At 44.6% G+C, this 24,129-nt stretch overlaps 1 protein-coding gene across 2 annotated transcripts in view; it reads left to right on the plus strand.

The window, feature by feature from the left end:
- The first annotated feature begins 6,684 nt into the window (after positions 1-6,684).
- esr2b (estrogen receptor 2b) overlaps positions 6,685-24,129 on the plus strand; it is a 25,666-nt gene continuing 8,221 nt past the window's right edge. Inside the window, exons 1-7 of one of the 2 annotated variants that reach the window (XM_068601321.1) lie at positions 6,685-6,879; positions 11,693-11,851; positions 17,506-18,008; positions 18,822-19,021; positions 19,120-19,236; positions 20,881-21,240; positions 22,430-22,568. In XM_068601321.1, coding sequence (XP_068457422.1) covers positions 17,587-18,008; positions 18,822-19,021; positions 19,120-19,236; positions 20,881-21,240; positions 22,430-22,568 — 1,238 coding nt within the window. In that variant the 5' untranslated portion in view covers positions 6,685-6,879; positions 11,693-11,851; positions 17,506-17,586. The remainder of the gene's footprint in view (positions 6,880-11,692; positions 11,852-17,505; positions 18,009-18,821; positions 19,022-19,119; positions 19,237-20,880; positions 21,241-22,429; positions 22,569-24,129) is intronic. The other variant, XM_068601322.1, reaches the window with a different exon arrangement.

Consider the following 24,129-nt stretch of genomic DNA (forward strand, 5'->3'; position numbering starts at 1 on the left):
TTTTTAACCGTCGAGATCCAAAATATTCCATAACATGTTTGATGCGCTGTAAGCAGGAAGTGCACATGTTTCTTCTTCCCCCCACACGCCAAAGATCATGTGTGTTACATTTTATTTAGCTGGCGCATTTATTCAAAGTGACAATTTTTGCTCCAGAACATCGTTTCTGTCATGGAGCTCATGTAGCATGTTTATGTTATGAAGCTTGTGTAGCATGTTTCTGTTATAAAGCTTGTGTAGCATGTTTATGTTATAAAGCTTGTGTAGCATCTTTCTGTCATTGAGCTCATGTAGCATGTTTCTGTCATGGAGCTTGCTTGTGTAGCATGTTTATGTTATAAAGCTTGTGTAGCATGTTTCTGTCATGGAGCTTGTGTAGCATGTTGTTTCTATCATGCAGCTCATGTAGCATGTTCTTGTCATGCAGCTTGTGGAGCATGTTCTTGTCATGAAGCTTAGCTCGTGTAGCGTGTTGTTTCTATCATGCAGCTAATGTAGCGTGTTGTTTCTGTCATGTAGCTTGTGTAGCATGTTTCTATCATGGAGCTCGTGTAGCATGTTGTTTCTATCATGTAGCTTGTGTAGCGTGTTCTTGTCATGAAGCTCAGCTTGTGTAGCATGTTGTTTCTGTCATGGAGCTCATGTCGCGTGTTGTTTCTGTCTTGCAGCTAGTGTAGCGTGTTCTTGTCATGGAGCTTAGCTTGTGTAGCATAGCGTGTTCTTGTCATGTAGCTCATGTAGCATGTTGTTTCTGTCATGCAGCTAGTGTAGCGTGTTGTTTCTGTCATGCAGCTCATGTAGCGTGTTGTTTCTGTCATGCTGCTCGTGTAGTGTGTTGTTTCTGTCATGCAGCTCGTGTAGCGTGTTGTTTCTGTCATGCAGCTCATGTAGCGTGTTGTTTCTGTCATGCAGCTCATGTAGCATGTTGTTTCTGTCATGCAGCTCATGTAGCATGTTGTTTCTGTCATGCAGCTCGTGTAGCGTGTTGTTTATGTCATGCAGCTAGTGTAGCGTGTTGTTTATGTCATGCAGCTCGTGTAGCGTGTTGTTGGTGTCATGCAGCTCGTGTAGCGTGTTCTGGGCTCTCGCTGTCGGGGAGTCTTCCTCATGAAGAGCTGCCGTCGGCGCTTGGTGTCTCGTGGTCGAGGACCTGAAAGCAGCGCGTGTGCTGCCAGAGAATTCAGGGAAGAAAAGCCCTAAATTTCGCAGACAAGCAGGATTTCCACAGACTGGAGGCAGAGTTCAAGGTAACCTCTCGTCTCCCACGCGGCTCCGCTCCAAACGCACAATTAAAAGTCCGGCGGGAGCTCAGAGACGCTTCCAAGCCGACGTCACGCGGCTTCGCGTGTTACGCGGCTTCGCGTGTTACGCGGCTTCACATGTTCGCGTCTCGCGTGAGCGACGACAAGATACGAAACAACAACGATTCACAACAACGATCGCTTCAGAATGTAAAGAAGCTCTATTTCCCAAAACTAAGAAAATAAAGTAGATGCACACTTTCTATCTCATTACTTTGACTTTTAATCTCATAACTTCAACTATTTATGTCATAATTTCGACTTTTCATGTCATAATTTCAACTTTTTATGTCATAATTTTAACTTTTCATCTCATAATGTCGACATTTTATCTCATAATTTCAACTTTCAATCTCATAATTTCAACTTTTTATCTCATAATTTCGACTTTTTATCTCATAATTTCAACTTTTTATGTCATAATTTTAACTTTTTATCTCATAATGTCGACTTTTTATCTCATAATTTCAACTTTCAATCTCAGAATTTCAACTTTTTATGTCATAATTTCAACTTTTTATGTCATAATTTCAATTTTCAATCTCATAATTTCAACTTTCAATCTCATAATTTCAACTTTTTATCTCATAATTTCGACTTTTTATGTCATAATTTCAGCTTTTAAGTCATCATTTTAACTTTTTATCTCATAATGTCGACTTTTTATCTCATAATTTCAACTTTCAATCTCATAATTTCAACTTTTTATGTCTTAATTTCGACTTTTTATGTCATAATTTCAACTTTTTATGTCATAATTTTAACTTTTATCTCATAATTTCTACTTTTTATCTCATAATTTTGATTTTTTATGTCATAATTTCAACTTTTTATGTCATAATTTCAACTTTTTATGTCATAATGTTGAGTTTTTATCTCATAATTGTGCCTTTTTATGTCATAATTTCAAGTTTCTATCTCATAATGTTGACATTTTATGTCATAATTTTGACTTTCTATGTTAAATTCTACTTTTTATCACATAAGTTTAACTTTCCAACTCATAAATGTGTCTTTTTATCTCATAATTTCTAATTTCTAGCTCATAATTTTCACTTTCTATCTCATAATGACCTTACTTTTAACATAATGAAATAAAGATTTTAATATTTAATTTGACATGATAGACGATTTTTATAAAGCTGTTAAAAGTTGTATAAAGTTGCAGAGGTTTTGAAGCTGCATTGAGGTATTTAATCTCTGCCTTATAAAGATATTAAAACACTTAAAACAGATAATCATGGGAGATTTAAAGGGCCAGCGTGCAGCGTTTAGTGGGATATAATGTTATCAATATGTTTTCTTTAGTGTAATATCAGCTGAACATAAGGATCAGTGTGTTTACTTTACCTCAGAACGGGCCAGTGAAGGTGGATTATAGGAGCAGGAGGAATTAATGAATTCCAATGAAATGAAATACGACTTAAATCCAAATTATTTCTGCTTGTTTTCCCCCTCAAAATAAATCCAGGATGTAATTATGATCCAGCAGAGATTTACACGCAGCTGCTCTTCCTCCTCCAGAAGATATGCGGCTCTTCTTTTGAACTCGGAGCCAGCGGCTCCTCCTCACCTGCGCTTCACCTCCAATGCAGCGGAAATATGCGCTCTGTTACTGGGAGCGCTGGGAGCACTGGGAGCACTGGGAGCGCTGGGAGCGCTGGGAGCGCTGGGAGCACTGGGAGCACTGGGAGCACTGGGAGCGCTGGGAGCACTGGGAGCACTGGGAGCACTGGGAGCGCTGGGAGCACTGGGAGCACTGGGAGCACTGGGAGCGCTGGGAGCACTGGGAGCACTGGGAGCACTGGGAGCAGGGCCGCTTCTCCCAGTCCGTCATCACAGAGGCGACGACCAGCAGAGAACATTCTGAGATTATTAAGAGATTATTAAGAGAGGCAGTTTTTACTGAGATTATAACACACACACACACACACACACACAGACATATACACACATACACTCATATACACACACACACACATATATATACATACACACACACACACACACACACACACACACACACACACACACACACACACAAAACCATATATACATATACACACAGACACAGACATACAGACACACACATACACACAGGCCCACACACACACACACACACACACACACACAGGCCCACACACACATACACACACAAAACCATATATACATATACACACAGACACAGACACAAAGACACACACATACACACAGGCCCACACACACACACACACACACAGGCCCACACACACATATACACACAAGTGCAAACACACACACCAGTTTGAAGTGGTGGGCACTCTTCTCTCTCTCTCTCTCTCCCCCCCCCCCCACCCTCCCACCCCCTCCCTCCATGGTCTCCATGCTACTGGAGCAAAGGCTAAAGGAGAGGACACAAGAGGGAACACACAGTTCCTCCCTTCACTCAGGACATTTCAGAAAGGAAATGGTCCGCTGGTGCTTCACCGTGTGTGTGTGTGTGTGTGTGTGTGTGTGTGTGTGTGTGTGTGTGTCAGGAGATCGAACAGCACGGCGAACAGAATTATCAGAAGATAATTGAAGTGGGCAGAGAAAGAATCCATGAATCAGAACCAGCATTCAGCATTTCTGAAGGATCGTGAATGAATCATCTGAGGAAGGAAACAAAGATGGTTCCTTTCACAACTCTGTTTGTTGCTGCTCCGCTCTCTCTCTCTCTCTCTCTCTCTCTCTCTCTCTCTCTCTCTCTCTCTCTCTCTCTCTCTCTCTGCAGAGGGTTTTGTTCAATACGTCACGTTTAAAGTATTCAAACACTCCTCAAAACAAACCTGCAGCTGCTGCAAGAATCGGTTGTTTATTCAACTTAAATGTGTTTTTAATTTCTTTCCTCCATCTCGGTTTGATGTGACTTTTAGTTTCGGAAAACAAATTATAATTGAAAGAAGTCATTATTCTGCCAGTAGATCAAAATGTCCGCTCCATTAGCCATTAGCGCAGCGATAGCGTCCGGGTCGCTAACACCTGCACGAAGGAGGAAAACACCTCCATTGACTCCACATGGCTCTCAACATGGCCGCGGCTCCAGTGGCGTGTTGAGAGACAACGACACCCCATCAACACACATGACCTCTGTTCAGCCTTTTGTTGTCGCTTTGTGTCTCTTTGGAACTTTTTGTTTTGGTCTTTTTGTATTTTTTTGGCTGCTTGTTTTCCATTTATTGTGTTTTTTTGTGGTTGTTTTGTGTCTCTTTGTAGTGGTTTGTGTGTCTTTTTGTGGTTATTTTGTGTATATTTGTAGTTTTCTGTCTCTTCGTGGTTATGTAGTGTCTCTTTGTAATTATTTTGTGTCTCTTTGTAGTGGTTTTGTGTCTCTTTGTAGTTATTGTGCGTCACTTTGTGGTGGTTTAGTGTCTCTCTGTAGTGGTTTTGTGTCTCTTTGTAGTTGTTTTATGTCGCTTTGAAGTGATTTTGTGTCTCTTTGTTGTAGTTTTGTGTGACTTTGTGGTGGTTTTGTATCTCTTTGTCATGGTTTTGTGTCTCTTTGTAGTGGTTTTGTGTCTCTTTGTAGTGGTTTTGTGTCTGTTGTAGTTTTGTGTCTCTTTGTAGTTATTGTGTGTCTCTTTATAGTGGTTTTGTGTCTCTTTGTCGTGGTTTTGTGTCTCTTTGTAGTTGTTTTGCGTCACTTTCTTGTAATTTAGTATCAAAGGGCTCATAAAAAGGTTAAATTGTTGGTATTACAAATATTTAATAAATTGACAAAAGACTTTCAGCAAAAAGACAGAAATCAGTCCGACTTACCCTTTTGTCACTTTTTTTTCGTGGCTTTAGAAACTATTTTAAAAATGTCAAACAAGCTTTTGCAACTCTTCTCAGTTAAATGAGCCCATTTCAAGCTGTGAAATATTCGACGGTGCAACTCTGAAATAAAACTGGGTGACCTTATAGCGCCCGAGAGAGGTTAGAAAATATAAATCAACGCTGGAAATGTAATCAAAAAGGACCAATGAGACGCTGTAAATCCTTCCAGACAACGTGGTTGGAGACTCAACACTCTCACTGAAAGATGTATTTGTGTTTGACGAGCCTTTGTCTTAATACTGTTGTTGTAACGAACTCCTCCCAACGCTCACAATGCTGCACAAAAACACCACAAACCTCAGACTCACATCTCATTATCCTCTTTCTTTGCATCTAAAAAACTCTCGACAAGATGTTACTGATGCTCGCATGTGCGTGGATTGGCCTCGCTCGTACGTTATGAACAATTAAAAGTCTTGAATATCAGTGTGGGCGGGGCTAATATTTGACAGTTTAAAAAAGTTTATTATTAAAATCATAAACTCTACACAAAAAGATTCAAACGTGATTGAAACGAAACAAAAGACAGCTCCTAAAATGGCCGCGCAACCGAAACATGGCAATGCAAATATCCACAGCAAGATATTTAAATAAACGCCAACATGGCCGCCGACGTGGCCGTCAACAATGGCCTCCAATATGGCCGCCATCATATTGCCAAATTCTCCCTCAACTGTGGATGAACTTTACATATAAATATATGTGTATATATACATAAAGTGTGTGTGTGTGTGTGTATATATATATATATATATATATATATATATATATATATATATATATATATATATATATATATATATATACATATATACATATATCACATCAACATGTACACAGTGAGCGATAGTTGACTGCAGGGAACGACAATGAACAAAGTAGCTGCGATCCACATAATAGACAGCTATATATATAAAACCCTGTCTATTGTGTTCTTTTTGTGCATTTACTTAATCTGAATGCATTCCTGTGGCTCACATGTTGCCATAAACTGAAGCACAAGGAAAGAAAAGAGGCAGAATTGAGTCCAAAGCGAAGACTCAGCAGCAGGAAACACGTCGAGGATTTTATTATATTTTCTTATTCCACTTGTCAGCTCCGCTTGGCTCTTTTCTCATTGTGTTAAATTTACTAGAGTTTTATAAGAACATAAAAGTCCTCTGTGGATACAGGTCGTGCTTTCGGGCCTTTTGGCCCCGAGTGGGTTTGATTATGTTCCATCTCGTTTAATCATTAATGACCCGGATGAGGGATGAGGGAAGTCCCGCCAGGAGATTAAAGCCCTACACACCTGATTGCATTGCCATTTTAAACAATTACAGGTGTTATTATATGACACACGTCTCCTGGGGGGAGCGTAGTATTTCATATTTCATGTTGTGTTCTCGTGGGGCTTCAACACGTCTCACTGAAAGTTTGTGACCCTCCTCCTGTGCGCAGCGCCGCTGGGCAGCTCTCCAGAGAGGGGCGTGGCCAGTGACGTCTCCAAACGGGGCCAAACCTCAAACCTGGCACTTTTTGAGAACCGCAGAGGGCACGAGGGGGACATATGAATGACACGCCGGGAATGGAGCGGACTAACGCGGGGGAATAACCGCGTGTCGTTACACTTTTACGCGCCGCGGGCTCGCGGTTCTTCTCCGGCCGCCTGACGGACTCTCTGCGGCGGCGGCGGCGAACACGACGGGAAGCCCCGGGGCCAGCGGACCCCGCTGCTCACCTTCCTGCCTCCGACATACAGGTTCGTGACAGGAGCGCATGTGTTTTCTTGTTTCCTTCTTTCTCTTCTTTCTGTCTTCACTTTTCCCTGAAGGGAAGCGGAGAGGAGCGCTCGTTTTCCACTCCGACAGGTGTCCCTGCTGCTTCACTGTGTGCACCGCGGGCTCTGCGTCGGTTATAACGCTGCTGTGGCTCTGCTTTATGTGTTAACTGTTCACTGTGGCGCGTGCACACAGCCTACGTGTGTGTAGCAGCTGCAGGTGTGCAGAAACAACGTTCATTCAATTCATTTCAATTTATTTAGTATAGCTCAACATGTTCAATGTAAAATGTTCCCTAAAGGGCTTCTCCATCTGTACACACACACACACACACACACACACACACACACACACATCCCCTGACCTTTGACCCTCACGTCGGTTTAGGAAAAAGTCTCAAAAACCCTTTTTAAGAGGAGTAAAAGGGGCAGAAAACTTCACAGAGCGACAGAAGAGGATCCTCTATCTATCAGGATGGACAGAAGTACAATAGGTGTCACGTGACCAGAGAACAATGTAACATGTTACAGCATATTCTATTCATACAATGAGTAGCATGATAAAGACGTTACAACAATAATGCTAATAATAATGGTGTCGGCAATACGAATAGCAATGCAACTTATAGCAAGAATAATGGCAGTGGGGGTCCAGCTGAAACCAGAACCAGGGGGTCCAGATAGGACCGGGACCCGCTGTTCCGGTACTTATCTGGACCCCCCTCCTGGTCCTGGAGAGAAAGCACAAAGACTCCGGAGACGAAGCGGAGCCGAACCCGCCCTGGAATGAAGAGATCTTCATAAAATCAATCTGTTCTTTTTACAATTTCTGTGTAGATTATTCCAGCACTAACAGGGAAATTAATGTGTGTGTGTGTGTGTGTGTGTGTGTGTGTGTGTGTGTGTGTGTGTGTGTGTGTGTGTGTGTGATTAAAGACACTATAACCCTCAACATAGAGAATAAAAAAAAAACATAAAAAAAAACATCTGGTCTCCGTTCTGGATCCTGTAGTCGGACCCTCCTCCTCTTCCTCATCAGGATGAAGGAAGGTGTTAAAATGTCTGTTTGTATGAACACTTCTCCTCCGTGTCCCCCTGAAACACACACTACATACGTGTACTTGTGTACTTGTGCAGAAATGTCTTTCCCGAGAGTCCGACATCAGCCTCGCTCTGTACGTGAGTCCGGACCTCCGAGGTTCCTCCAGCTGAACGGAGAATATATTTTTATTTCAGTTTTTTTGTTCTCCAGAAACTCGCCGAGTGAAAAGAGAGTCGGGACGATCAGAGTGCTGAACGCTTTAATCTCTCGCTCACACTTTTAATATCTAAAATCCACAATTCAGACAGAATCTGACTTGTAAATGGTTGAAAATATATTGTTTTAATTGGGATAATTTCATAGGAAGCAGCTTCCTGTATAGAAGTTGCAATATAATAATCATAAGCGTGAGGAAGACGAGCTCTAAACCTCGTCTTCCTCTCCCAGCCGATCGTCGTCCAGGAGCTGAAGCGGCAGAACCGGACCCGTCGGCTCGATTTCCTTCCCGACACCGAGCAGTGAAACGTTCAGATTGATTCCCAGAAATCCGTCCGCGAAACTTCTGAAGTGTTTTTTTTTTTTCAGTCTAATTTTATTGGAGTTTTTCCCCGCGTGACGGCCCCGTCGCAGTTGCTGTCGCTTTTGTTGTTGTTGTCGTTGTTTTTGAGATGCATATTTGGTTTGCGCTCTAATCTTTTGACGCCGCTGGTGATTATTTTATCTCATCCACAAAGCGTCTCTATCTGCTGCTGCTGCTCGGCCCCACAGCCTTGACACCGCTCGCGCTGTAATCACAATCTGCCTGTTGCCGTAAATACCAGATTCCTTTTTTTCTTCTCTCCTTCACTTTGCGAATAACTGAGCTGAGGGGGAGTCGAAAGTATCTGCGTGTGCACGGATGAAGGAGGAGGAAGAGGAGGAGGATGGTGGGGAGGCAGGATGGGAGGATGGAGGGAAGTCCTGCCGTTACCAGAAATAAGAAGTCGGGCTCCGAGCTCGTCTCCTTCCGTCCGCCGGGTTTCGCCCACGTCGAAGAAGCATTCCGGCGCCTCGTCGAAGGTCACGCTGCTCGGAAAGACTCCGGATTCCTCCTCCTGCTCCGCCCGCCGGCCTGTCCGTCACCCCGCGAGCACCCAGAGGTGCTCGCCCCGAGCCGCGGCGTTTCTGAGCCGGGGGTCTGACACCTCGTCAGTTTGCCGGTATTCGACGTCGGGCTCGCTCGTGAAGCTCTCGTCCGGCGGTCGGCGTGAACTTCGGTGCTCTCCGGCGCTTCCTGTCGGGACTCGAGAGCATCGTGTCCACCGCGTGACCTTTGAACTCTCTCGATGTTCAGCACGGAGACGTTGACGGTAGAAGCAACGGCGCCGATGCTTCTGATTCCTTCTGAAATCTCCCGTCGAGATTTTTCAACCGTTTTTATTCAGTGAAGAACGAGTGTGTATTTTACAAAAGAAAATGTGGAACGTTTGCGTTAAAGATGAGATGAAACTGTGACTTGATGATGATGATGATGATGCACATTTCATGACGCACATTTCTGCAGACTGAACGGCGGATTTTAAAGATTCGGTTTCTAAAGAAAGACGTTGCAAAAAGTCCATTCAGCAAATGTTCTAAACCCTTTAAGGGTGCACACGGTTTTCAATGAGAAACAGATGAACGTAAACATCCGTACTTGTTTTATGAAAACTTCTTTGGGAAGTCCATCTGCTGAAGTGAAAGTCATGGATTTAATATGTCAGAACAATAACTACACTGCTCCTAAATAACGAGCCACATCGACTGGAAACACAGCATCCAGAAGAGGATCCACTTCAGTGGAAGGAGGAAACTCCACAACCGCAGCTGGAGTTCCTCAGAGTTTACGAGCTGCGCCTGAACGCATCCCTCGATCTTCTGCAGCCTGTAAACTTCAGGAGATGAGGAGTCTATTGAAGCTGAGAGGCGCTGTGCAGGAGATGTGCTGCTTTTATTGAGGAGAAACCAAAGAGCTTCACGTTCAGACGTGGCTCTACATGAACGCACCCTTTTTCTGCGCCGTGGAGAAGAATAGACGTGAAACACACCTGAAGTGTGTGTGTGTGTGTGTGTGTGTGAACACACTTCTGACCCACGTTACAAAGACCTTTTTTCTCCAATTCTAATAGTGCACATATATTTATATATCATATCCGCGTATGAAAGACCTTTTGTGTGTGTCTTATGTTGTGTGTATCTCGTGTGGTGTGTGTCTCGCATGGTGTGTACCTTGTGTGTTGTGTATCTTGAGTAGAGCGCTTCCTGTCTGTCGGGTCGACGCTGCAGCAGCATTGACGGTACAATTACTCCAAATCTTGACACTGTAATCGGCCTGTCGACGCTGCTGAAGCCTCTCACTCCTCTTCCTCCTTCACCTCCTCCTTCACCACCTTCATCTCCTTCTCCTCCTCCTCCTCCTCCTCCTCCTCTCCTCTGATCTGTCCACCTCTTCATTTCAGCTCTCCTCCTCCAGCAGCTCATTGCTGGCTTTGTTAGGCCTAGAGAATGGAGGAGCTGGGCCTGGCTAATGGTTTCACTGGGAGGAGGAGGAGGTGGTGTTGGTGGTGCTGGTCTTTGTGTCTCTCGGTATGTGTTGTTGGCTCGCAGCCCCATTCTGAGGAGAGGAGGGCTCCATTCTCAAATTATACACAAGAAATACACAAGTTTTTAATACACTGGCCTGCGAGTCTTTCTCTCTCTCTCTCTCTCTCTCTCTCTCTCTCTCTCTCTCTCTCTCTCTCTCTCTCTCTCTCTCTCTCTCTCTCTCTCTCTCTCTCTCTCTCTCTCTCTCTCTCCCCCTCCGGTGAAACATCTTTCTATTTTTCATTCATTTTGCTTTTCCTGCACCTCCTTCCTGATATTTTTCATGTTGCTGAGTCTCTCTTTGTTGGAGCCTGAAGGCATCGCGCCCTCTGAGCTCCCGACCTCAGCAACGTGTTCTTCTTCATGTCATGTGTGTGTATGAATGTGTGTGTGTGTGTGATATCTGTTTGATATTTCTGCAGCGTTATCTGGTCTCTCTCTCTCTCTCTCTCTCTCTCTCTGGTCTGTCATTGTTGTTCATTCATGAATCACAATGCAGTGCCGGTTCGTTCCAACATATTTGGAAGTGAATTCACTAAAATGGACGAATAACTCATCCAGCATCTACGTTTATACCACAGACGATGTTAAATGTGCCAGAGTAGGACAAAACAAGTTGCATTTTTTTTCATTATTTATAGTTTCTTAAACCCCAACGTTAAAAATAGTGTACCTGATAAAATATACTTTTATAAATATATTAAAATACAACAATACAGCAAGTTGAAGTACTCTTCTTTTGTTTTACCTTATAGAACTTCTAATAAAACTAAAGACAGGTATCATGGGAGGGGGGGACCCTAAAAAAGGCTCAAAACCGAGGGAATTGTAATAAAAAAAATATATAAATATAAATAAAGGAGCTATGAACTTGTTCTTTGGTCCACATGTGAGTCTTGTTCTATGAAAAAAACAGGGATTGAAGCAGAGAGACACGCCCACCTTCAATGAGACACGCCCACCTTCAATGAGACACGCCCACCTACAAAGAGACACGCCCACCTTCAATGAGACACGCCCACCTTCAATGAGACACGCCCACCTTCAATGAGACATTGTCTTAAACGATTGTGACTCGATGCAGGAAACTCATCTGAAATTTAAAACTCAATTCTCAACGTTTTCTTCCTCCTCTTCCTCCTCTTCCTCCAGAGCTGTCGCGCCATGTTGCACACCTCGGAGCCGAGACCCAGCGTTCATCTCCTCGTGGTTGCGGACGCAGCGGCGCTCTCCGACCAAAGCCGAGCTCACGCCGTGGAGACTGAAGCGGGTCGGCTGCTAGAACCGCGAGCCACGTGAACCGTTCACCCCGTACGTACCGACCACCAGGTTGTGCCAGAAATATATAATCTGTACGAATATGCAGTGTTTTAGATTAATGCCGTATAATCATTTAATAATCGCATCAACTAGCGTGTAAAAGTCACTTAAATAAATCAAATAAACAAATTAGGGTTTTTGTTTTCTTTGAAGAGTCACATGCCGAGATGAACCGTTTTAAATATTTCTATCTCCCAATATGGATTTGTTCCTTGTTTTGCTAGTTCCTTGCTAGCTCCTTGCTAGCCCTGCTAGTTCCCCGACAACCAACAAAAGTAGCGGGGAGCGAGCAGCAGCGCTAGCTTGCTACAGCGGGGAGTGAGCAGCAGCGCTAGCTTGCTACAGCGGGGAGTGAGCAGCAGTGCTAGCTGGCTACAACGGTGAGCTAGCAGCAGTGCTAGCTGGCTACAGCGGGGAACGAGCAGTAGTGCTAGCTGGCTGCAGCGGGGAGCTAGCAGCAGTGCTAGCTGGCTACAGCGGGGAGCTAGCAGCAGTGCTAGCTGGCTACAGCGGGGACACCCACTGAAGGTAGTAGCAGCTTGTAACACAACTTTTGCGGTAAATAAGAAAAACATCTGTTTGAAGAACAAGTTGGAGACCGGTGAATTAAACGTGGTTCTCAGTAGCTTTTTATGAAAGAAAAATACTTTTTAAATATGCCTTCATGGTATTTAATCCAATAGCAAATGTTACAGTACGAAGGATCTTAAGACTTAATGACATTTAAACTTAAATAAAAGAGCAGAACAACCTCCCTCACAGTGTTTTACTGTGTGGGAGGTTGTTTTTATTATTTAGCTAGGAGATTACAAGAAGAGGCATTTCAGACTCGTAGTGTACTCTTGACACGACGGTACATCGTATATTAGTACACCAGTACGAGGTTTTATATCTTTTGGAGATCAGATTCGTGGCGACGGATCCGGGGGAATGAGAGACAGGAGTTGCCCTTTGCCCCCGGCCCGCTGCTTGTTGGTCATGGACGGCTGCCATGAGCGGCGAGCGGCGTCCAAAGCTCAAAACCTTCTGACGAAAGAGTTTTGTTTTTTTAACCCAGTCGATATATAAAATCCCACCTGTTGTGCCACGCAGTCGGATAAGAGTAAGTGAGGCGTTAAATCTTCTTAAGTTGGTTGTGCAGTTTTAATTTTCAGGCTTTTGGTTGTGTGAAATGTGTGTGTGTGTGTGTGTGTGTGTGTGTGTGTGTGTGTGTCGGGCTGTTTAACCAACATGTCAATCACAGGCTCTGACTCTAATTATGTGAATCCAGACCGTCTCAGAGCGTTTTGATTCTGGCAAATCTGAAAAGGTATTCAGGTTGTCAGCAAGTGTTTTTTTATTTTTTTTATTACCATAATTATTTCTTTTATTTCTATTATTGTAGTTTGATTTCCAGACACGCAGCCCGTCTGCAGAACTCTCCCCGTCTGTTTTATAAACCTTGATTATGTGAGTTTAGCTCTATTAAAGTTCAATCTCCACGGTCACAACAACATTTCCATTAATCTTATCGGTGCTTTTTAGACATCAGAGCGGCAGCAGAACAATGACGGCCGAGAAGAGCTGGACAACAAACCAGTCGGACCCAATGGAGGCCAAAAAATAACTGAAAAACTCAGCTTTTAGCTCATAACAGAAGCTCATCGAACTAGCGGATAGTCTCAATATGTTATTGAAGATTCTGATTGATTAGTGATTGATTTTAACCAACGTTTTGCTTCTTCCATCGAGGTTCTAACGAGAGTTTAAACGTGGACCCACATGAGTTGTTGGAGGATTGTTGGCTTGGAAGTTGGTCTGTTGTCGTCATTGTGAGTTGTTGTTGTTGTTTTTAGCCCCTTCGTGGTCAAAAGATGTGTACTGACTTTAGACAGTGTGCTGTGAGACCTCAAACTTTTAGTTTTCTGGGGATCCACTTTTTACTTTAGAGATTTCAAACAATTGCGACCCGACTGCAGATCGCAGGAACAGAGAATTTGTGCCTAAACGAATATTCATCTCAACAAAAATGTTATTTTTTAATTCTACAAAATGTGATTTTTCTCAATAACATGTTATTTATCTCTCCAAAATGTTATTTATCTCAACAAAACAAAATGTTATTTCTCAAAAAAATGTTATTTAACTCTCCAAAATATTATTTATCTCAACAAAAATGTTATTTATTAATTCTACAAAATGTTATTCATCCCTAAACAAAATTATATATATCTCAAGAAAATGTTATTCATCATGTTTTAGATGTGCTATTAATAAACAAAAACAAAAGTTAAGTAACTTTTTGAAATGATACCAAAATAAAACCTAATAACACGGCTTCCTCGTCTCTTTCCTCTTCGGTTAAACGATAATCGTTCTCGCCTCCTTTAAACAAAGCGTTCTCTAACCTTTTTAATATTTAATGTTTACACGTCAGTTACCAGAACAACACAAACGTGCACACTTCATCCTGCAGCTCAGGTGGACTCTGCATGTGGAATAAATCCTGTAAAAAATGGATTTGGCGGATAACGGTGGTTTGAGGTGGTTTGAGGTTTTTAAGTTGAATGCATCAATGTGGTGTCGAGAGCAAAACTCAGAGGCCGGATTCATGACGAACTTTGTGCTCTAATCAAAGCTTGAAGTCGTAAAAGCGTTTTTTATGGATGCGAATGGTGGCGACAGGCTGAACAAGTGGCGCGCCCACAACGCACCCCGGCGTTTCACATTCTCAGCGTCTCCCAGACTTATCCGATAATCTTATCCGACGATACGAGCTGCGTCTCAAGAGCTCGACAAAACAAATGCACCAAATGCAAACGTTCAGAGCTTCCAAATCACTCGGAAACTGGGGAAATGTTCCAGCGAAACCTGAGCTTACAGTACGAGCTGTCACGTCTCCAACGGTGGGTTAAGTCAAAACTCTCTCATATGGGAGGAAATATTGGACGCGGTCCAGAGGAAATCACCCCGTAAAACGAAGATGTGCCTCGTTGCGTCTTCCTCACCTCACAGAAACGCTGCAGAAAAATCAATAAATCCTTTCAGTGAGTCATTATTAAGTTAATAGCAAATGTCTACTTTTATCTGCGGTGATTTAACACACAATTACTCGTGGGACACTGCAATGGTGAGGTCAAACCAGGCTGCGTTTCTCTGATGGATTTCGGGGAAGCGTTTTTAAAAAATACAAATGTTTTGGGCCCGTTTTGACGTTTTCAATCTCCACAAAAATTATAATCCAGTTGCAGCCCCTAAACGAGTCTAATTCGTTCAGAGGGAGAGGGGTAAATGAGCGCATTATTTAGTTTATTGAGGCCACTTTGACCTGACATGTGTGATGCACATGTTGACTGCGGATGGGATCGACCTTGCGACCGTTTGGCTCGGTGTCTCCTTCAGATACTGAAGGTTCAGAATTACATCATCAGAGCTTTAAAACTCCTCTCATTACCTCAGAATTACATCTATATCAGCAATTACTTAAGTTTTACATTTATCTTTGGGTTATCGTCTCCTCTGGTTGTATAGAAGTCTGTGCTTCATGTGTTAAAGCTGCATTCTCTCTACTGACCACCAGGGGGCGACTCCTCTGGTTGTATAGAAGTGTGTGCTTCATGTGTTAAAGCTGAATTCTCTCTCCTGACCACCAGGGGGCGACTCCTCTGGTTGTATAGAAGTCTATGCTTCATGTGTTAAAGCTGCATTCTCTCTCCTGACCACTATGGGGCGACGCCTCTGGTTGTATAGAAGTCTATGCGTCATGTGTTAAAGCTGCATTCTCTCTCCTGACCACCAGGGGGCGACTCCTCTGGTTGTATAGAAGTCTATGCTTCATGTGTTGAAGCTGTATTTTCTCTACTGGCCACTAGGGGACGACTCCTCTGGTTGTATAGAAGTCCTTTATATAGTACATTATGGTATTATTTAGTTATTAATTTTTTATATTCGAGTCAAACTTTAATATTTTATCAGAAAATTGATGAATTTTAAACTACAAGGTTTTGTTTTTAATCCATTTACATCGTAGTAATTAATCTAATCACTTATATTTCTTGTCACTTTGTTGCTTTCATTTCTTAGCAACCGTGGTCACATGTAGTTAACTCTTACTGTGATGTTGAGTGGTTTCAGTTATTAATAAAGACAGAGTTTAACAAAAAGTATTTTTCCCCACAGACCACACACTCGATGGCACAAGAACACCTTTTGTTCCTCCTCTCCGGATCTCTTAGATGTTCCCTGTGAGGCTTTTTTTCTACGTTCTTTTTTTGCAAATGCACACTCTTGTCATAAATAAATTGCTAATTTCAGACTTAAAAGAACGCCGCCCGCGTATAAACCGGTGCATGTTCGTGATATCGGGAGGTGGTCGAGGCTTTGGCGCTTAATTTGCAGAACGTTCCTAATTTTCAGAGTCGTTCTCACTGAGGTTCCTGCTCCAGTGACCGCGGCGTGTTTCCCGGGTTACCTGCCGTGCTTTTAGGTTTTAAACCTGTAACCTGGAACGACGTTTGGCCTCCGGGCCGCTCCATTTAAATGCAGGTGAAGTTCTCCGGTTCCCAGAAAGCTTCCTGGAACAGACGCTTTCGGTGGAAAACGAGCAATAAATGTGTTTTTTTTCTCCCTCGGATCTCGTCTGCAGGATCTGTGACTGCGATGCACTCGGCAAAAGGAAAACATCCCATAATCTTGTGTTCTCGTGCGGCACCCCGTTAAATCCCGATGAACTGCGCTGAGTCACAGCGGGTCAATATCAAGGGAAATCACCCGTGAAACAAAGATCTGCCTCGTTTACGTCTTTCTCACTTCACAGAAAATCCATCCATTCATAAATCTTTTAAGTGAGTGTTTTCGTCCACGACCTCCATGGAAACTCAGCCGTGTGTTCAATTTCATGCCTGGCACTCCCTGTATGACAAATATGTCCTTTTTTCCACCGATGAAGACATACAAACTGCTTCCTTGTTTACTGAGGGGCAAATAGTCAAATTATAAAGCAATTCTCCGTCATGCTTTTTAGCATTTTGTGTATTTTTAAAAAAAAGATTTTCATCAGACTAAATGTCTTTGCAGACTTTAAGTGGTTTTATTTTGAAATGTAAGAAATAATACAGCAAGTTTTGCAATATTAGAATATTACTAAGAAGGGTTTATGTACTTAATGTTAGCTCGTATGCTACAATCCCATCTTCACCAGCTTAGCTCAGTGTGCTAGCACGCTAATGTTTGCTAACTGCCGCAAAACAAAGGAATCTGACTGCGTCGTCGGCTCTGCAGGTATTTTGGTGATGAATCCAAGTCTTTGACACATTTTATGGTTGACTAGATGGTGCTGGACGGGGATATTACAATCCAACCTTTGGAGAAACCATCCAATTAGTAGTGCTAGCATGCTGATAGCACGTAGGTGCAAAGAAACGTTGATGTCAGCCATTGGCGAGATGTCATACTCTACTTTTATTTGCCTTGTGGCAGTGGATCAGAGAGGATTTATTCCACTGGGACATGTAGGCAGGACTCTTTCACACTGAAATGTGCTAAAAATGTGACTTTTCAATCATATTTCCCTCAGTTTTTATACCTGAAAATCACCTCATCAGCGAACCGTCTGTGTGTTGTTTCTTGCATCTATATTATATATCGTTCCTCCTCTTCTCCCACAGGACCTGCCGTCACTAGAACATGCAATAGAGGAACCCGCCGCCCCCCGTCGTCGTACCGAGAAGCGCCGGTTCCAGCCCGACATGGCCTCCTCCCCCCGGCTGGACGCCGACCCGCTGCTGCAGCTGCAGGAGGTGGACTCCAGCAAGGCCGCCGAGAGGCCGAGCTCCCGCGCGCTGCCGCCCGCCGCGTACAGCCCCCCTCTGGGCATGGACGGCCAGACCGTGTGCATCCCCTCCCCGTACGCGGACAGTAGCCACGAGTACGGCCACGGCCACGGGCCGCTCGCCTTCTACAGCCCGTCGGTGCTGAGCTACGCCCGGACGCCCGCCGTGGACAGCCCGGCGGCCCTGTGCTCGCCGCTGAGCCCGTCGGCCTTCTGGCCCTCCGGCGGCCACCCCAGCGTGCCCTCGTTGACTCTGCGCTGCCCTCAGCCGCTCGTCTACAGCGAGCCCAGCGCGCACGCCCCCTGGCTGGAGGCCAAAGCCCACGGCCTGGCCGGCAGGTAGGTTCGCCGACGGGCAGATTATAGCGGTAACTGTATATAAGTGATAATACAATCGTTCAGTGAGTGCCAGTCGGTGACTGTGAGGGGAAAATGGTCGGAATTGAAAAAAGCTTCCACCATTACCGCGCTGTAAATGGACGTCTAGGAGCCGAGCAGCTTTGTGCCCGTCGGCTGCCGTGAAACACGCTCTGAGGCAAAAATGTTGACTTCGTTTTTGGGGATTTCAGTAGCTTCTTAAAACATAGCGCAATCTAACTAAGTGTGTGTCGCAGCTTTGCTGCAGTCTCTGCTGTCTGGACCAATCATGGTTTAAGTGTTCTTCAGCTACGATGTCCACTGGCTGATGGGAAGGCTCAAACCAGTGGAGTTGTTGGAGTGGAAACCACAGACTGCATAGAGGTGGACATAGTTGCTGGTTTGTGGACCGACGATCTGAAGCCTCGAGCTCGACCCGTTTGCATCCGATGAATAGAAGTCTCCGTATTCGTAACGATAACTGTTGATTTTTGTGGGATTCCTCTCCTCCGCCGTTAGTGGTACTTTATATTTACGGTCTTTACTTGTGCTGCTGTGCCAGTTGAAAATCACAGGGCCACGAGATGATGGATGATGGATATTTATACGGCCATTATTTTTGCAGGCCATTATTTTTCCGACGTGCAGTTTTCCGGATGCAATTTCCCAGTTGACTGTGAAGACACTTTCAGCCAAAGAGACTAATGGCGACTGAATGACAGGATAAAATTCCAAAAATGTCAAGTTGTCCTTCCCCCCCCAACCCTCCCACATTGTCTGTGCTTCCTCCTGCAGCTCGCTCATCAGCTGTAACAAGCCGCAGGGGAAGAGACCCGGGGATGGAGTAGATGGCGTGAACTCCTCCTTGTGCTCCTCCGCGGCGGGGAAAGCCGACATGCACTTCTGCGCCGTGTGCCACGACTACGCCTCGGGCTACCACTACGGCGTGTGGTCCTGCGAGGGCTGCAAGGCGTTTTTCAAGAGGAGCATCCAAGGTGCCGCCGGCGTCTCTCTCTCTCGCTCCACCTTCAGCCCGTCACTTCACCGTCTCCACTCCCCCTCTCCATCCTCACGTCCTCTCTCTTCTTCTCAGGGCACAACGACTACATCTGCCCCGCCACCAATCAGTGCACCATCGACAAGAACCGGCGTAAAAGCTGCCAGGCCTGCCGCCTGCGTAAATGCTACGAAGTGGGCATGATGAAGTGCGGTAGGTGCTCGCCTGTTTGACGCTGAAAGTCAGACTCACGTTGGTGGGAAACGCAAAAAAACCAACGCGCGATAATTCATCAGGATGGACGCAGAGATGCAGGGTGTTGGCTGCTTCTGAGATTAAAAAGTTAGGAGACATTTCAGTCTTTATTTCTCCAGGGAAATGCAAACGGGCTCTGTTTTTTCTTTAATTTTTTAGAGATGTCTTACAGTAAAAGCTGAGATGAGATGAGAAGACGGACACCACTCTCAAAAAGCACCTGTAAAACTCACTTGTTGGTTTTAATCTCGCCCCAAAAAACTTGAAAAACCTCGAGCCGTCGACCAATTTTAAAGGTTTTCCCCCACTTGAAGACAACTTATTCCCTCGGCTCTCTACTCCTGGAGGTTGTGGGTTTTCGGCGAACCTAAAACTTGTGTGCCATCTTCATTTACTCTAAACCAGTAACATATTTACCAGTATCTCCACATCTGGACCAATCTCACAAGTGTTCCCTTTATTATAACACCAAAATTATTCAAATAGCCCTTGTGGTTGCTGAGATATACTCTTCGTAGTTTGGGGATGCAATCTTCGAGCGTAGGCCCAAAAAAATGAAAATTTTTCAACATTTACTTCAAATGATGAGTTTAAAGTTAAATAAATGGTCTTTTAAAGACGACTCAAACAATGCGGTTCTTTTCTGGTGTCCGGAGTTTGCGAACCTTTTAAATCTCCGTCCTCCTCTAGATTCGTCTATCTGATTCCAGATAGCGGCCCTTCTGCCCTTGGAAGCGCCGAACTTCGGCGCCACAGATTTCCAGGAAACTTGGGCTATCGCTCTTGTGCAGGAAGTGGGTCTCTGGCCTTGGGCTTTCTGTGGAGTGTGTCGTATTTGATGCCACAACACAACCAGCCGTGTTGATTAAACCTTGGTTTGTTACGGTACAGACTCTGCCGCAGTGTTTAAGAAACTCAGTGGAGTCAGGTTCTCCGTCTGGTTTTTGTAGCCGTTTTGTAGCCACTGATGCGCTGTCACTTTTTTTTTTTCCTTTTCTTTGTAATTTGGGGTTTTCGCCGTCGCCATCTTGGATTATGGCCGTTGCCATGTTTTTTTTTCACAACCAAATTACCATATTTGGAATGTGGAGGAGTGGCGGCAACATCTGTCAATCAACTCGTAGCCCCGCCCCTAAAGCGTCCCCCGCTTTATGGTCTGTTTGACGCCAAATGACCATAAAGTACTAAATGAACATCATGCTGTATAGAAGAAGACTTGAAACTAGAGATTGAGACATAAACTCATGTTTACAATGTTTACTGAGGGAATACATCAAGAGAGAAGTAGAGTCACTTATATAGACTTCTATACAACCAGAGGAGTCGCCCCCTGGTGGTCAGGAGAGAGAATGCAGCTTTAACACATGAAGCATAGACTTCTATACAACCAGAGGAGTCGCCCCCTGGTGGGCAGGAGAGAGAATGCAGCTTTAACACATGAAGCATAGACTTCTATACAACCAGAGCAGTTGCCCCCTGGTGGTCAGGAGAGAGAATGCAGCTTTCACACATGAAGCATAGACTTCTATACAACCAGAGGAGTCGCCCCCTGGTGGTCTGGAGAGAGAACGCAGCTTTAAGACGCCTTCCTTCTGTCACCAGGTGTGAGGCGTGAGCGCTGCAGCTATCGAGGAGCTCGTCACCGGCGGGGGGGCCTCCAGTCTCGGGACCCGGCCGGCAGGAGTTTGGTCCGGGTGGGTCTGGGTCCTCGGGCCCAGCGGCACCTCCACCTGGAGGCGCCTCTGGCGCCGCTCGCCCCGCTGCCTCAGGCCAACCACGCGCGCCACTCGTCCATGAGCCCGGAGGAGTTCATCTCCCGCATCATGGAGGCGGAGCCTCCGGAGATCTACCTCATGGAGGACCTGAAGAAGCCCTTCACCCAGGCCAGCATGATGATGTCACTCACCAACCTGGCCGACAAGGAGCTGGTGCTCATGATCAGCTGGGCGAAAAAGATCCCGGGTAAGTGTGTGTGTGTGTGTGTGTCTGTGTGTGTTGACGTGAATTGTTCTGTTTGCGTTGGAATGTTTTGTGGCTCTTTAATCGTTTCCACTCGGTGAAACATGTTTTCCTCCTTGGGACCACGACACAATGAGAACATGATGATGCAATCTGCATCTTTGTTGAGGGTTGGTAAGTGATAATATATCTGGCGTGTGTATTGTTTTGATCAAGGTCGTGTAGACTTTACCGAGCGCGAGAAGTTTTTTCGCCGCCGTCCAGTTTGCGTGTAATCAAACGAGAGCGGAGGCTCCGACGGGGTCAAAGGTCACGGGAAACGTCGGCGTCCACGAGGTTTCACTTCAGCTCGTCGCTCATGTCGCCGCTTCTTGAGCGTGTGGACGGATAAACAAACAAACAAACAAACGAGGTCATTGTCACTCATCTTCTTTCTGCCTGGACTGATCCTGTTTCTCTTTCCCCTCCTTTTTTATGTGTCTTCCCTTAACTTCTCTCCTCTCTTAACTCCTTTCCTCCTCTCCTTCCCTCCCCTCCTCTCCTGTCAGCCCAGCAGGTAACTCTCCTGTAAAGGTGTGAAGATGAAGGGCTCACAAAGACTCTTTCTTCCTAAGTGAACATAAGTGTGCATTGTCTGCTTCCTTAAAGATCTCAGGAAGCTCTCCTTTCTCCTTCCTCCTTTCTCCTTACTCTTTTCTCCTTACTCTTTTCTCCTTACTCTTTTCTCCTTACTCTTTCCTCCTTACTCTTTTCTCCTTTCTCTTTCCTCCTTACTCTTTCCTCCTTCCTCCTTTCTCCTTTCCATTTCCTCCTTGCTCTTTCTCCTTACTCTTTTCTCCTTGCTCTTTCTCCTTACTCTTTTCTCTTTTCTTCTTTCTTCTTACTCTTTTCTCCTTTCTTCTTTCTTCTTACTTTTTTCTCCTTTCTTTTTTCTTCTTACTCTTTTCTCCTCAGAAGCTGATTCATCGAAGTCTTTGTGTCGAATTTATTTACTAAATGCACACAAATATAATTCATATAATTCCTCTTATTTCTGTTTAATCGGGATTTAGACAATTTGGGAATAGCTTTGCAGACAATCGCTTATCAGTGTGTAAAAGTGCTTTCATTGTGAGCTGTAAATACTCTCCTGAATCCAGGCTGATGTGGATACAAAGGTCATCTTTTCTTCTTCTGTGGTGTTCGTCTTCAGGCTTCGTCGATCTCAGTCTCGCGGACCAGATCCACCTGCTGAAGTGCTGCTGGCTGGAGATCCTCATGCTGGGCCTCATCTGGAGGTCGGTGGACCATCCCGGAAAACTCATCTTCTCTCCGGACTTCAAGCTCAACAGGTGAGCGGGCGGGGAGCCGTTCATACAGCTGCAATGTTTACTTGTAATAATAATGTAGAATAAAACCCTTCTCCTTCACGATAACCACTTGTACTTTTGAAACATTTGAACGTTTTTTTAATTGCTACTTGTTCTTAATTAAAGGATCTTAACATTATCTCACTTTACTCCGTTGGATAAACAAAGTGTGTCTAATAATAGCTTCATGAAAAGACTCGCTTCTCCCTCCACTTGATGAATCAAAGGCCTCATTCTCTGTTATTTATTTATTTATTTTACTTCCCGCTCCTCCCCCTCCTGAGCTGGTTACACACTCATCTCAAACCACGCTGCGACATTGTTGCTCCTCTGAGTAACGAGCTGCATGGAGACCTTGAAGCTGCAGATGTATCTCCCTTCTTCTTGCAGGCGGCTCGTTTTTTTTTTTTCGTGCCAAAAAAGCTGTTTTATCGCTTTTTCTCTGTCTCTCTGTTCCGTCCGCACTGACCTTCAACTCCAGCCAGACAACTGTTGACTTCTCTCCTGCCGCTCGGCTCTCTGCGTTCACGGGAAACAGCCGTAATTAACCCGCAGCTCGGATCTCCCTCTGAACCCGGAGAGCCGTTAATGAAACGTATACGATGTGATGTTCAGTCTCTCTGGCTCCATGTTGCTGATGCACAAACACAGTGACACACTTTCTGTGTGTGTGGTTGCTTTTACTGGCAAAGTGGAACGTTTTATATGTATTTTTCTGGTATCTTATAGTTTTTTCTTATTATTTTTTTTACAAATCCACCAGAAACTCCAACATTGCTTAGCTTGTCTTGCTGACTTCCTGTTGGCCTCCTCTCGGGTCCGAGCCCGTTGGTTCCTGCTGAAGAAGCTTTAAATATATATATTTTAAATAAAGGCCGGCTACTTCCTGCAACTGCTGGACTCTGTAGTTTCAGCTAAAAGTCATTCAAACTGGATAAAAAAGAGCATTTGTTAGGGACTATTTTCAGCAGCGGATTGATCCACATTGTGTGTGTGTGTGTTTGCATTTGTGCGTGTGTGTGCGGCTCGTTGGTGTGTGTTTTAATAGCTTGTGGACCAGAAGGAGATCTATGAAGCTTTTGCATGAACACTAAATTGAGTGATCTGATGGAGCAGAAAGCAGAGTGAGATAAGAAGAAAATAAATGTATTTGAGGACAATAGAAGGTCTTTTTTTTAATGTTTGACCTTTCTTTCCTCCACTGCCACGGGAACTATCACCAGCGGCTTAGCGTGACCTTGACGTGTTCTCACAACACGCCTCGGCGTCCTCTGTGGAGAGACATCCTGGATGCTAATCCGTCCTCTGGCTCCACGAGAGGCCGAAAAAAAAGCAGGAGGCGTCGTCACGGCGTTCTGGTCTCTGATGCTCCTGCAGCTCTTCTCTCGCTTCTTTCTCTTCTTTCTCTTCTTTCTCTTTCACTTTGTTGTCAGAGATGTAAATATTTAGAAGGTAACGGGGCCGTCGTAGCCAAGCAACACGCAGGATGCAGCGCTGGGAACTGGTTTGACGAGGCTGCAGGTCGCATGTATATTTGCATCGA

This window comes from Clinocottus analis, unplaced genomic scaffold, assembly GCF_023055335.1.
Source record: "Clinocottus analis isolate CAN_PGR_092001 unplaced genomic scaffold, fCliAna1.0.p SCAF_5, whole genome shotgun sequence".
In the NCBI taxonomy this organism is placed as follows: domain Eukaryota; kingdom Metazoa; phylum Chordata; class Actinopteri; order Perciformes; family Cottidae; genus Clinocottus; species Clinocottus analis.